The sequence below is a fragment of the Natrix helvetica genome (assembly GCF_964273705.1).
Source record: "Natrix helvetica genome assembly, chromosome: 3".
NCBI lineage: Eukaryota > Metazoa > Chordata > Lepidosauria > Squamata > Natricidae > Natrix > Natrix helvetica.
This window is the reverse complement of record NC_138549.1, coordinates 36,688,350-36,700,942: the sequence shown is the minus strand read 5'-3', so window position 1 is coordinate 36,700,942 and position 12,593 is coordinate 36,688,350. Positions and strand designations below refer to the sequence as shown.

Here is a 12,593-nt window from a genome sequence, read left to right as displayed (position 1 = left end):
TTTGACTCAGTCATTTTAATCCTGAAAAGAAAGTAGGACGGAGAAAGATGGCCACCCATACATTTTAAAAAAATCTTGGTATGTAGTTAATTGCTACTTTAATTATAACTTTCAGAACCAGAAATATACAATTACCAGAGAGCCCTGGTTTGTTACCTTTGATGCCTTTATGCCTTTGATGCTTTTATGGCATCAAAGAAAACTCAGCAAGACTTTTGAGAAAGACGTGATACCATTCTCTTGAAGATCAGAGGAGATGCAAAGACTATTAACACTGTATCAGTTTAGATGTGACAGAGAACAGAACAGCTTACTGGAAAATGTTACGCAGTTAACCACTGTAACTCTAATTGATATGTTAAATGCTATTAAGATTTAACAGGGCAAAATAATGCCCCTGGAATCTGTTGCTAGATCATTTGACAAGAACTTCATGGAAGCCCTAATCAGATGGTTTTGGCTTTGCATGAAATATATCAATTTGAGGGCTTATTACATCCCAGTTTATTTTTTTGTTATAACTACTCAGCCTCAGATTTCCTGTATGGAATTAATTTTTTTTTATAAACATTTTTTTAAATTTTCAAAACAAACACAACACATAAAATCTTCCATCTTTACATACTGTAGAAAGTGTATCAGTTGGTTACAAAAGACTTTCGTGCATCTCTTCCACAGTCATTAAGCATAATTCATTTTAACTCAAGTATTTTAACTCAGATGTTTATACATGTTACCATCATCATTCCTCCATTTTTATTTGACTATAATTGTTTAAACATCCATCATCATAAAATATACCAAGATTTAATACATAAACACATACTGGCATTTCATTTACTATTTCTAAAATCCTCCAAAAACACTGAATCCTTATGTCCTACTCTAGCTAAACATCCATAATATTTAATAACAAAGTTTTCTAATCCTTCTTTCCAAATAACTGTTTACAATTTACATCCCATTTCCTTATGTTGTACCCATACATATATATACATTATTATCATTGTCCCTCCTTTATTTGACTATATCCTGCATCATATTTTTCCCCCTAATAATCAAGACTTAACTGAATCTAACTTAATTCTTTTTTATTAACCTTTATATGTAATCCAAAAGGGTTTCTAATCTTCCTTTCATGGGTACCATTCAATAATCATATCCAATTATTATTTATCATAGCACTACACATTGTATACATTATTATCATTATCAATTATTTATTTAACTATATCTATTGTCACTAAATTTCACTAAGTTTAGCTAGTTTTAAATTATACTCTTCCATCTATCAACCTGTATCTTTCCAGTAGCAAAACGGTCTCATATCTTCTGCCATTTGTGGTGTCAGTCCTCTAATCATCTCCTTAATCAACTTTGTATGGACTCCTCTTAGCAACTCTTTGATTATAAAATCGCTCATGTAATTTTGATCGCCTTCTTCTGTTTCCTTAATCAGATTATCTTTGATTGTCGGTAGTATTATCAATGATATTGCTAATAAAATTTCTCTCTTTAAATCCATACATTTTTTTGTTTTCTCTTCCTCTGTATCTTGCCATCTGGGGTAGATTTCCCCTCCATTTAATTCCTCTTTCAGTATTCCACTCTTTCCCTTTTCAGAGACAAACCAATCACCATAAATATCAGCAATTTAAATTTCTTTATATTTATTTTCCTCTTCGATTTTTAGGATTTTAACCACCACTTTTTCCATTTGATTAGGATCTTCAACTTCATCAAATTTTGCTGTTAGGTGCACTAAAACTTCCAACTTCTTCTCTATCCTCTCATGTGCATCTGATAATTTCTATATTTCTGAGAATATCTTTTGCAGACTTAAAACTTCTTTCTGCTGTTGAACTTGTGCCATTATCTCCAGCTAACAAACACTGCTGCTCTATCTTAGAAGGTTTTAACAGGATTAAGCATCACAATAACATTTCACCTTTCTCTGGTTAAAAATATACTTCAAAGGAACATCTGTGTGCTTTTCTTCTTATCATTCTCTATAAACAAGCTGTGAGTCCTTGAAGTGCCAAGCCAGGATAATCATTGAAAAAAGTGTTTCGTTTCCAATACATAAACCTCCAGCCTCCGAGTAGCAGTGTTACGATGTTATAATTTCTTTGTTTCTTTTTGTATCTTTTTTGTATTTCAAGTTAAAAAAAAGTCTGATTCTTAAATGAGTTAGAAAAACACCCACAGTAATGAAAGAGGAGATTTTTACTCCATAGATTACAGAGAATAGTAAAAGAAAAAAAATAGAAGAAGGAAACTTAATCCATTCGTTTTAAAAGGCTTGCATAAATTCCATCCGTGAAGATAGCGTTTAAAAAGTAAGATAACCCACTGTCCAAAACCATTCCAAATTTAATTCCGCCGCTTATTTCTTCTGTTCTCCAATTTAAATTAATTTTAAAACTACAATTAGGAAAATACTTGAATGTGCAGAAATGGACAAAATGACAATAGAACTAAAAGAAAGAGAAGAATCAGACTTCTATAAAGTATGGAATAAAATGTACCAGTGGCTAGAAATCAGAAGCCAAAACAGGAAATAGAGAATACAAATAGATGGAGATACAAATAATGAATATTACTATAAGTGTTAATATTGTTAATGTTACATCATAGGACAAGGTTATAGTAATAGGAAGGCAATGCAGAAGGGAGAATTATAAAAGCTAAGCAGGAAAGCCGATATTGAAGCTGTAAAATTACTCTATATTGTTATGTATGTTCCGTGTTTTGTTTTGTTTTATTGTGTTTTTTTTCCTTGTGTCTTTTTTTTTACAGTTTTTAAAGATTAAAACATTCAATAAAAATTAATTTTAAAAATTTAAAAAATTAATTTTAAGTTTTTTTATAGGCAATCATCTTTAAAACAATAAAAATTCCTCACCAGCTGGAAACACTTTCTCTTTCCATATCCTTCCATTTTGGAGCCGCCCCGACTTCATCAGCCAAATGGCTGGATTTTTTGTCACCGGCTTGAAGAACTTCTCTTGGATCAATCAGGGACTTTGCGATGTCCCTGAGATCAACAAGAGTATTCTTCCTGTTCACCGTCTCTGCGGGACGGTTTAGGTCTGTTTGGACCACCCAGTGGCAAAAGTATCGACTGCGATCTCAGAGCATTGAGATCGCACGTCGTGTCGTCGCAACTTCGGCTCCTCCCTCCCTGGAATTAAAAATTAAATTGCTCAGGTAAGGCTCAGGTAAGAGTGAGGTGAGAGCCAGTTTGGTGTAGTGGTTAAGGCACAGGTTAGAAACTATGATAACTATTTCTAATTGTCTTCAGCACTGGGGACTTTGGGTCAGTCCCAGTGACTTTAAGCCAGTCACTCTTTCAGCCTTGGAAGCAGGCAATGGCAAACAACTTTTATAAACTTGCCAAGAAAACTACAGGGACTCATCCAGGAACTTGTCAGGAGTCAGCATTGACTTGAAAGCACATGTACATAGTAGACTTAGAAGATAAAAAAAAACCATTACACGTTTCACAGATTATACCAAAGAGGTTTACCAGCACAGAGAAATATTAATTTCAATTTGAAATAGTTCTTGAGCAAAGAAATCTAAAATGATCAACTGAAAATCATTTCATTACTGTGGGGAGTCTAAAACACATCTCACCTCTAAATTCCTATTAAAAGTTGATTTCTTTTCCAAATCTATTGTGGATTATCTTTAACTCTTAATTATATATTCATATTTATATCCTAACTACAGCAAAATATGGCAGCTTTTTAGCTACAGTCTTTTATTCCCTCTTCCCTCTTGTCCCCTTTTTCCTCCTTTTTGATTTAAATCTGTCTTTATTTAAGAATGGAGTTTATAGATTTTATTTTCTTTGCTTGAATTTTTAATGAAATCCATATGCCATATTTTTTTCTTGCTCACATTTTAATGTTAATAATCTCATTTGTAAGATACAGTGTTAAAAAAACTGGGATCTTCAATGAACTGCTAAAAATATGAATATTGAAAGTGGTTTTATTTTTCTTAGGAGATTCTCCTTAAATATAAATATTTTATAGGAAGATTATAGGAATATTTTATAGGAGAAAGATTTATATATGTAGTAATTTTTAATGTAAGAAGTGTGATTTTAATCAGATTTTCTAAACTACAGAAAGATATGACATTTTTACTAACGAAATGTCAGGATAAAAATAGTATATACAGGTAGTACTAGACTTACAACAGTTCATTTAGTGACCATTCACAGTTACAACAATACTGAAAAAAGTGACTACTTATTCTTTACACTTGTGACTGTTGCCGCATCCCCTTGGTCATGTGATCAAAATTCAGATGCTTGGCAATTCATATTGATGATGGTTGCAGTGTCCAGGATCATGTGATTCCTTTTGCAATCTTCTGCTAAGCAAAGTCAATAGCAATAGCACTTAGACTCACACACCATTTCACAGTGCTTTGCAGCCCTCTCTAAGCAGTTCACAGAGTCCACATATTGCCCACAACCATCTGGGTTCTTATTTTACCGACCTTGGAAGGATGAGTCAACCTTGAGCCTGGTGAGAATCAAACTGCCAAACTGCAGTCAGCCAGCAGTCAGCAGAAGTAGCCTGCAATGCTGCATTCTAACTACTGCGCCAGCTCAATGGTGAAGCCAGATTCACTTAACCATGTTATATAAATTCAGGTGGTGCTTCTGTGATATTGGTTTATATGGCAAAAATTTAAAAACTGTTTTAAGTGATAGTTATATTTAACATCCTGAAAAATAAAGATTTTATTAAGCAAAACGTAAAGGTGATTTTTTTTTATATTAACAGTTTTGATTTCAACATTATCTTTGGTAATGAGAAGATGTTGAAATATTTTTTCAGGGTCTTATCACATATTTATAAAAACAAACAATAATTGGCTACAGTTAAATTCTTAGAGAAGCAGGTTAAGGAATGATGATATATTTCTTTATATAGATCTTTGATATATGCTAAATATGATTTTAATCAAATATAAAATTAATCTTTTTAAAGGATTTTTATTAGATTGTTCTGCATTTTTGTTAGATGTTAAAAAAGGGACAGAACTCTTACGCTTTAAGACTCAAACTAAGTGATAAAATATACTATCCATTTGAGACACAAGTGTAAAATTATATACATTCTAGATTATTAATTAGTTCTTCATTAATAGGAGATGATATACGGTAGTTTATTTTACAGAAAGATTGCTACATATGCATCAGGGATCAGAACAATAATCTTCATCTGTTTACTTTAAATTTATGATATTGGGAAAGATGCCTGGCTTTGATGAAGATGAAATTGGTACAAATACATGTTGCTGTTTTATCTCCTGTTTTATTGGATGTATATGCTAAAGCTTTTTCATACTGATTCTTCCTAACTTTGATTTTAAAGTATTTAGGGTGGGTGTTGTTGTTTTTTAAGAAAAACTAAAGACAATCACTTTGGCTAATCTTGAGAAGCTAAGCAGTTTAGTCTTGTTTAGTACTTGAAGGCCTTGGTCTGGAAAAACAAAAAAAGCACTCTGGAAAAAGACTATACTGTTGATGCTGTATATAGATTGTCCACAAAATTGCCAGGAGCCTCAAAGGAGCCTTTATTTTAAGCTGTGGATAATATAATATCCAATCTTACTAAGATGAAAACTTCTTGGCTAGATTTTTCTTTGCTTGTATAAATATAAATGGTGCTCCACAGGTAAAATTGCAATCCTGAAGTATATTGTACTAGATATGAGCCTCTTGAATAGAACTGCAATACTGAAATAATTATTTAAAAAATAGTTTTTCAGACTCGAGCACAAGTTTTCTTTAAAATGCTAATATTGGAAAGTGTAAATTTGAACTTCTGTCTCAAATATATTTCACGTGTTTTTTTTCCCGGGGCTGTTCTAGTGCCAAAGATGATATAGATCTTGATGCCCTTGCTGCTGAAATAGAGGGTGCAGGTGCTGCCAAGGAACAAGAGCCTCAAAAAACTAAAGGAAAGAAGAAAAAAGAAAAGAAAAAACAGGATTATGAGTAAGTTCAAAACTTTTCCTTCATAGTTCTCATACAAATTAGATTAGATGCATGGAATCAGACTTTGTGAATATACTTGTAGCATGCTTTGGAGATTAGATGGAGGATAAAAAGCTAAATTTGGAGTCAATGCTTATAAAAGTGCATTTAATGATAACTGAAAGAGAATTGTGATAGGGATGATAGAGACCAAATCTAGTCCTTCATCCCTGTAGTTTTATTGACATGTTCAGCATTGGCAGCGTCTTTGCGTAAATATTTCGGTAGCATCCTACTGAGTTGTTCAGCCAATTCAAAGCGCCTCGTCTTCCCTATTCATCTTGTGCTATTGGCTATCAAACTATCATTTTCCCTTTACTTTCACTGCCCAACTATTATACGAGAAACAGAACTGGCTCACTATACTCTAATTTTCTTCTTAAATAGTTTTCCAGATGAAGGAACATGAGAATCTCATACATACATTAACTTGCTATATGTTTATAGGTACATTTAAGTTTGGAAAATAAAGTATGGCAGGGTATATCCTGTAGAATTCATCCTCTCCTATATCTCTCCTTCCCTTAAAATCTTATGGGCAGTTTCAAGAAGATGAAAGAGAAGGGATGTTATGATTTAGACTGCTGAACAGCACTACTTTAAACACCATTGGCCTGAAATGGTATAGGGCAGCAGTCGGCAACCTTAAATATTCAAAGAGCCAAAAAGGTCCTAACCGGAAGCCCCCCGTTCAATTCTGAGCCGACCGGAAGTCCTGTTCCACCACCACAGTCTCCTCCTATCATAACATTCTTTTTCCTCTACCTGTCCTAACTGAAAGCCCTATAAATTGTGGAGCTGACCAGAAAACCTGCTCCTTGCCATAGATTTGCCTACTGGCGTTCTCTGCTCTCCTCCCCGCCCCCCCGCGGAGCTTCTCTCAAAATTGTGGTGCTGACTGGTGACAGGGAGCCACAGCAGATGGATGAAAGAGCCACATGCAGCTCCAAAGTCACAGGTTGCTGATCCCTGGTATAGGGTCATCTGCTTGAGTAGAGGGTTGGACCAGAGGACCTCCAAGGTCCCTCTCAAATCTTTGATTCTGTTATGAGACTTATCCAATTATTGACTTCTGTTTTCTATAAATCTATAAACAGATTCTAAATAATATCATTCTCATTGCAGTGAAGATGATATCCTGAAAGAGTTGGAAGAGCTGTCTCTAGAAAGACAAGGTGGGAGCGTTGAAAAAGAACCAGCTATAGCAAAGGTAAAAATCCTGCAAAACTGGTGCTCATAATTTTAAAACATCATATGTCTTTTGTGTCAGATTAATTCACTTGGAAACACTATAATAATTTAATACTGAAATTTACCCATCTGCCTGGAAAGTGGTGTGAAAAGTTATCTTGTGAATAAAACAGCTCCAAAGCATTTGACCAGATTGCTCAAAGGGCTTTTTTTTTCCTAAAACAAAAACAAAAAGGCTATTGACAGTTCATGTATATCAACATTCCATTGTTCTAAGTTATTTGTATTTTTTCCCTTCAGTATTGCATAATTCTTTCTCACACATAAACAACCCACATCTTGATTTTTTAAATATATTTTACGTATCAGAAATATAGCAAAGTAGAATGTATATATCCTTAACCAATAGCACTCAATCTAAAATAATGCTGACAATTGCATAGACTTAAAATGTGGCAGTGGTAAGAAAAGTCAGTAGCTTCATGTTCCCATGTCTAAACTGCATCACGAGAAGCCTGGTGATTGCTTCCATCCTTTAAACTTTCTCTAACATATCTCATATACACAAAATGAATTTCTACATTGAATTACCTAAGTTGAGAAAAAAATCATACAGTAATACAGGAAATTAAACCCAGTTTCCCCAAGAAGTAATGCAGTACACAAAACGAAAATCTTAAGGGTTGTGTTTGTCAGAGAAAGTTAATACCTTATAGAAGTGATGCAATCATGACCGAATAAGATGTTTTCATTATAAGTCCGAGATTAATTTATATTTTATTTCATCCCATTAGATTTAATGCTTAAGGAATGTCCATATATTTCATTTGTATCCAAACAAATGTTTAAATTCACCAGTGGGAAAGTTTGCTTACAGTCCATATAACCAGACACAAAAGTATCAGAATGCAACCTAAATCTCAATTCCCTTTACTCGTCAAAATCAATATTAGTGTAAACTCTGTTATATTTATAGAGTAAACAAAGTTATATTTCAGTCTAACACTATTAGGAAAGGAAATATTTGGCTATTGATCTTTGAAGGATAATGTATCATCTGCATTTACTTTGCTTCCCACAAAGCTCTGAAGCTTTGTGTTTCCTTAATTTTCAGTGAATTAATGATGAATGAAGTTGGATGAATTCATTTGAAGGTGCTAATGAAACCTTTCTTAGGATTACTGAGTATGGGAATTATCTGTTTAGCATTAAATCACATCCTTATTCCATTCTTTATCCCCTTTCTGCCCTCAAAATTGGAGTCTTGTCAGAATTTGGTACAGTGCCAAGGAGCGCAGTAGTCCTGTATGGAGCTTAAGGTGTTCTGTTCCTGAGAAGTAGGTCTGGGTATGAATTGCCTGGCTAATGCAAATATGGCACCCTGAAGGAGGAAGCTCAGCCACATCCCCTGTCTTGCAATTTATTTTTTAATAGTAGCTCTTGTCTATGCTCATGCTCAGCAATTGTACCTAATCATGCCTCAGGAATGCAGGGCTGGGGGGGAAGTCTCTACCCAGATCCTCATCCATGTCCTGCTGTTTCTCCTGAAAGACCCCCAGAGATGGGCTACAACTACTGAAAAGAGCAAAGAAGTGCTCTGAGGAACAGGTTATTGGTTTGTGGGGCTTAAGTCAGGGGAGGTGTGACAAGCAAAAAAAGGACCAGGAAAAAGGCTTCTGTCAAGAAAGATGCACTAAGTTGACTGGGCTACTCTTTTCTGAGGGGTCTTGGAGCTGCACAGGTTGTGGGACTAACAGGAGACAAGTGGGTGCTCTGCAGAGTTATTCCCAAGGCTAGCAGTGGTGGCAGAACTCGATGCAGTCAAGGGCACCTGTGAGAAGGGTGAAGCAGGAAGATGCCAAAGGATGATATTGCAAAGCAGAGCTCTAGGCTGCCATTCACCTTATCAGGCAGCTGTTATTTCCTGCCAACCTTTGAAAGCCTATCCAGGTAGGCTGTTGTCTTCCTGATTATCACCAAGAGAAATCTGGCAGTCAGAGAAAGAGAGTATAGCTGCTGGCTTATCCAGTCAGTTTGGTTCAAGTTCTGACAGCAGTTCAGCTTTGTTGGAAGACTTGCAAATGTAAGGGTTTTTACAAGTCTCAGGTGTCAGTGCTCTCTTCTATAATACTTGCCTCAAACTATTGCTGCACAGGTGCCCACCGTCCTGTCCAAAGTCGTCTGAGATTATTTCCAGATCTTGCTGCTATTGGCCTAGATATCAGCATTGTCACATTGTTTCCTATGTCTTTCCAGCCATGGAATCTGTGTAGCTCTCTGCTTCCCTCATAGGGCAACTAACTCAAGTGTCTTCCTGCCCTGCTGTGTTCCATCCTGACCCTTCAATACTGCTGCCACTGGCATTAGACCCAATTCTACAATTCTACCTGCCTCTTTCCACCCCTATTTAACTCATGGACTTAACATGCTTTGCTGCTCTCCCCCCATATCCTTCCTACATATACATTCCTTATACCAATTGTATGACCTGTTGTTGTTGTGATCTTGGGCCTGGCTCTACAAAGTGTATGCCTGCTTGCCCTCATTCCCTTTGGGGACCACTGTTAAGGTTGTCCTGCCCCGCCCCACCTAACCCACTCCCTGGTTCTGCTGCTGAGGGGTTTAATTTATCCCTCCTTCCTCCCCTCTCTCTGCAACTATGTTCCCTTCTCACAAATATGAACTTAATCAGGTGTGTTACTGAAACTGAATTTTTATCACATTGTACAAGACAACAGTACCAGGAAAAGGGAGAGCAGTCTAATAATCTTACTGATTTAAGTCTTATCAAATTATATTCCAAAGAAATATCCTTTCAGGAGCAATTGAATACAGTCCAAGCAAAAAAAAAGTTCACATATGCAATGTGTGCTTGAAGGTTCCTTTGTCACATGAAAAAAAATGTACATATGTAAGATCTTCAGCAAAAAGCACTATTTATTGTACAACTTCGCTACACTTTTTGAACAAGATTTTATGTATCATCCGAAGCATTTGTTCAAATTTCTTTTCCCACTATTCCCAACCAAATAGAGGGAGATATATTTCTGAGAGATGTTTTTGTTTGTTTATGATCAATTGTCAGAGAATGTAGTGACCACAAACCATATGCACAGGTTTCTATTACTATTTTCAATTTATGACATTAATTTTTTTATCAGGTAGAGAATGAAAATGAAGAATTTGGCCTGTCAAAGCAAGATAAAAAGAAGAAAGCCAAGAATAAAAAGGTTAGCTTAGAGGAGGAAGATGGCAGTGAAGAAATGGAGGACAGAGAAAAAAAATCTAAAAAGTCTCTCAAACCCAAGAAAGAAGTACTCTCCGAGAGTGATGATGATGAAGTATTTGATTTGAAAAAAGGGAACAGAAAAGTTCAGAAATCAGGTAATAAACATGAATTTTCCGAAGAAGAGGATGCTGGCATTGTGAAGAAGAGCAAAGAGCGTGCACAAGCTCTGTCCTCTGGTGAGAGTGAAGATGAATTGGATGAAGGCTCACAGGCAAAAAAGGGGCAGAAGAAAAACCAGAAAGCAAAACTGGTGGCTGAGACTGAAAGTGGTGATGACATGGATGACTCTTCATTTAAAATCAAAACTGTGGCTCAGAAGAAAGCAGAAAAAAAAGAACGAGAAAAGAAAAAACGGGAAGAGGAGAAGGCTAAACTAAGGAAACAGAAGGAAAAAGAAGACTTGGAAGCTAATAAAGAACAGCCAAAGCTGAAGAAGACTGACAAAGGAACTGCACCAGATCAGCTGTCAACATCTGCCACTGTGGAAAAGGGAGAGACTCCAGAAGCAGCAGAAGGTTAGTAACATTTTGGAAATATATGAGAAGCAGATTTTTTTAATACATACATACATACATACATACATACATACATACATACATACATACATACATACATACATATATACTTGGTTTCTCAACAAAAATAAGGAGTGAAAAAAATGTTATCAGGAGACTGTTGAAGTGTTTTTCTCTAATCTTGTAATATGCTGAGAAATGTTTTATATGTACACTGAGAAATTGAGTTTGCTTGTGAAAGACATATTTAGGAAGAAGAGGATTTATAGTTAATTTTTCACTTAGAGTTTTGCAGGTTTCAGTATGTAATCTAATAAATGTGGCACTGATGAGAGTTTGGACCCATTCTTGACTCATCAGTGACTTTTTCTTTAAACCTATTCTGTGGTTAAAATTAATTGAATGCTGCCTAGTTATTCATGTTGATGATTTCATAGTTTATTCACTGATGTAAAATGAGATGAAAGCAAATGCTTTTTCTTTGCATCTAATAAGGTAGCTGAGAAGGCTCTTTTCATAAAAAATGGCTCCCCTTTTAATGCTCAACAGTTTAAAAAGTTATCATGAGTAAAATATGGGAGAGAAAAAAAATATCAAGAGTTTAAGCGTGTCTAACTTTTGTTACTTTTTATGTTCTTCTGATGTATAATTATGTCTTGTGCATCAACAATTAACTTTCCTTTTTAGTCAATGATAATGAAGGTGAGAAAAAGAAAAAAGATAAAGATAAGAAGAAAAAGAAAGGAGAGAAAGATGAAAAGGAAAAAGAGAAAAAGAAAGGTCCCAGTAAGGCCACAGTTAAAGCAATGCAAGAAGCCTTGGCTAAACTGAAAGAAGAGGAGGAAAGGGCAAAGAGAGAAGAGGAGGAGCGTATCAGACAACTTGAAGAGCTAGAAGCCAAACGCAAAGAAGAGGTATTATATCTTTTCCTAGATTCAGAAGACAATTTGTCTCTATGTGTTTTTGGCTTTGAAAGGCAAAAATACTCAGAATCTCTTGCCATGTGTTTTTTTTTCTATATTGAAAATCATTAAGCTATGGGTATAACTAATTCTGATTTTTATTTGTTATTTAATTACATGTTAGTATATTTGTAATGCAATGCTATATACCAGTGATGGTGAATCTTTTTTGGCTCGTGTGCCAAAAGCGGGGGGAGCGCAGGGGGGTTGTGCGCGGGCGTGCCACACCCATAATGCTTTCCCCACAACTCCAGTACACATGCGTGCACGACCAGCGCTCCCCCCCATTTTGGGTGTGCTTTTTTCGCCCTCCCCAGGCTCTAGAGGCTTTATAGGAGCCTGGGGAGGACCAAAATAGCCTCCCCCCCGGAGGCCCTCCGGAGGCTTCAGGAGCTTCCCTGAAGCAAAAAACTGGTCCTACCAGAAAACCAGAAGTTTGGGAACGGACTTCCGGTTCGCTCATAGGGCTGGTTTTAGCCCTCCGGTGCCTTCAGGAGGCTTCCCTGAATGCTCCCGAGGGCTAAAACCAGCCCTACAAGCAACCTGGTTCCGGTTTGCTTGTAGGGTCATTT

General features: G+C 35.9%; 1 protein-coding gene across 2 annotated transcripts in view; it reads left to right on the top strand.

The window, feature by feature from the left end:
- Positions 1-12,593, top strand: part of EIF5B (eukaryotic translation initiation factor 5B) — a 33,852-nt gene that overhangs the window by 1,370 nt on the left and 19,889 nt on the right. For both annotated transcript variants that reach the window (XM_081946774.1, XM_081946773.1), the window contains exons 2-5: positions 5,900-6,025; positions 7,190-7,274; positions 10,417-11,059; positions 11,747-11,973. In XM_081946774.1, coding sequence (XP_081802900.1) covers positions 5,900-6,025; positions 7,190-7,274; positions 10,417-11,059; positions 11,747-11,973 — 1,081 coding nt within the window. The remainder of the gene's footprint in view (positions 1-5,899; positions 6,026-7,189; positions 7,275-10,416; positions 11,060-11,746; positions 11,974-12,593) is intronic.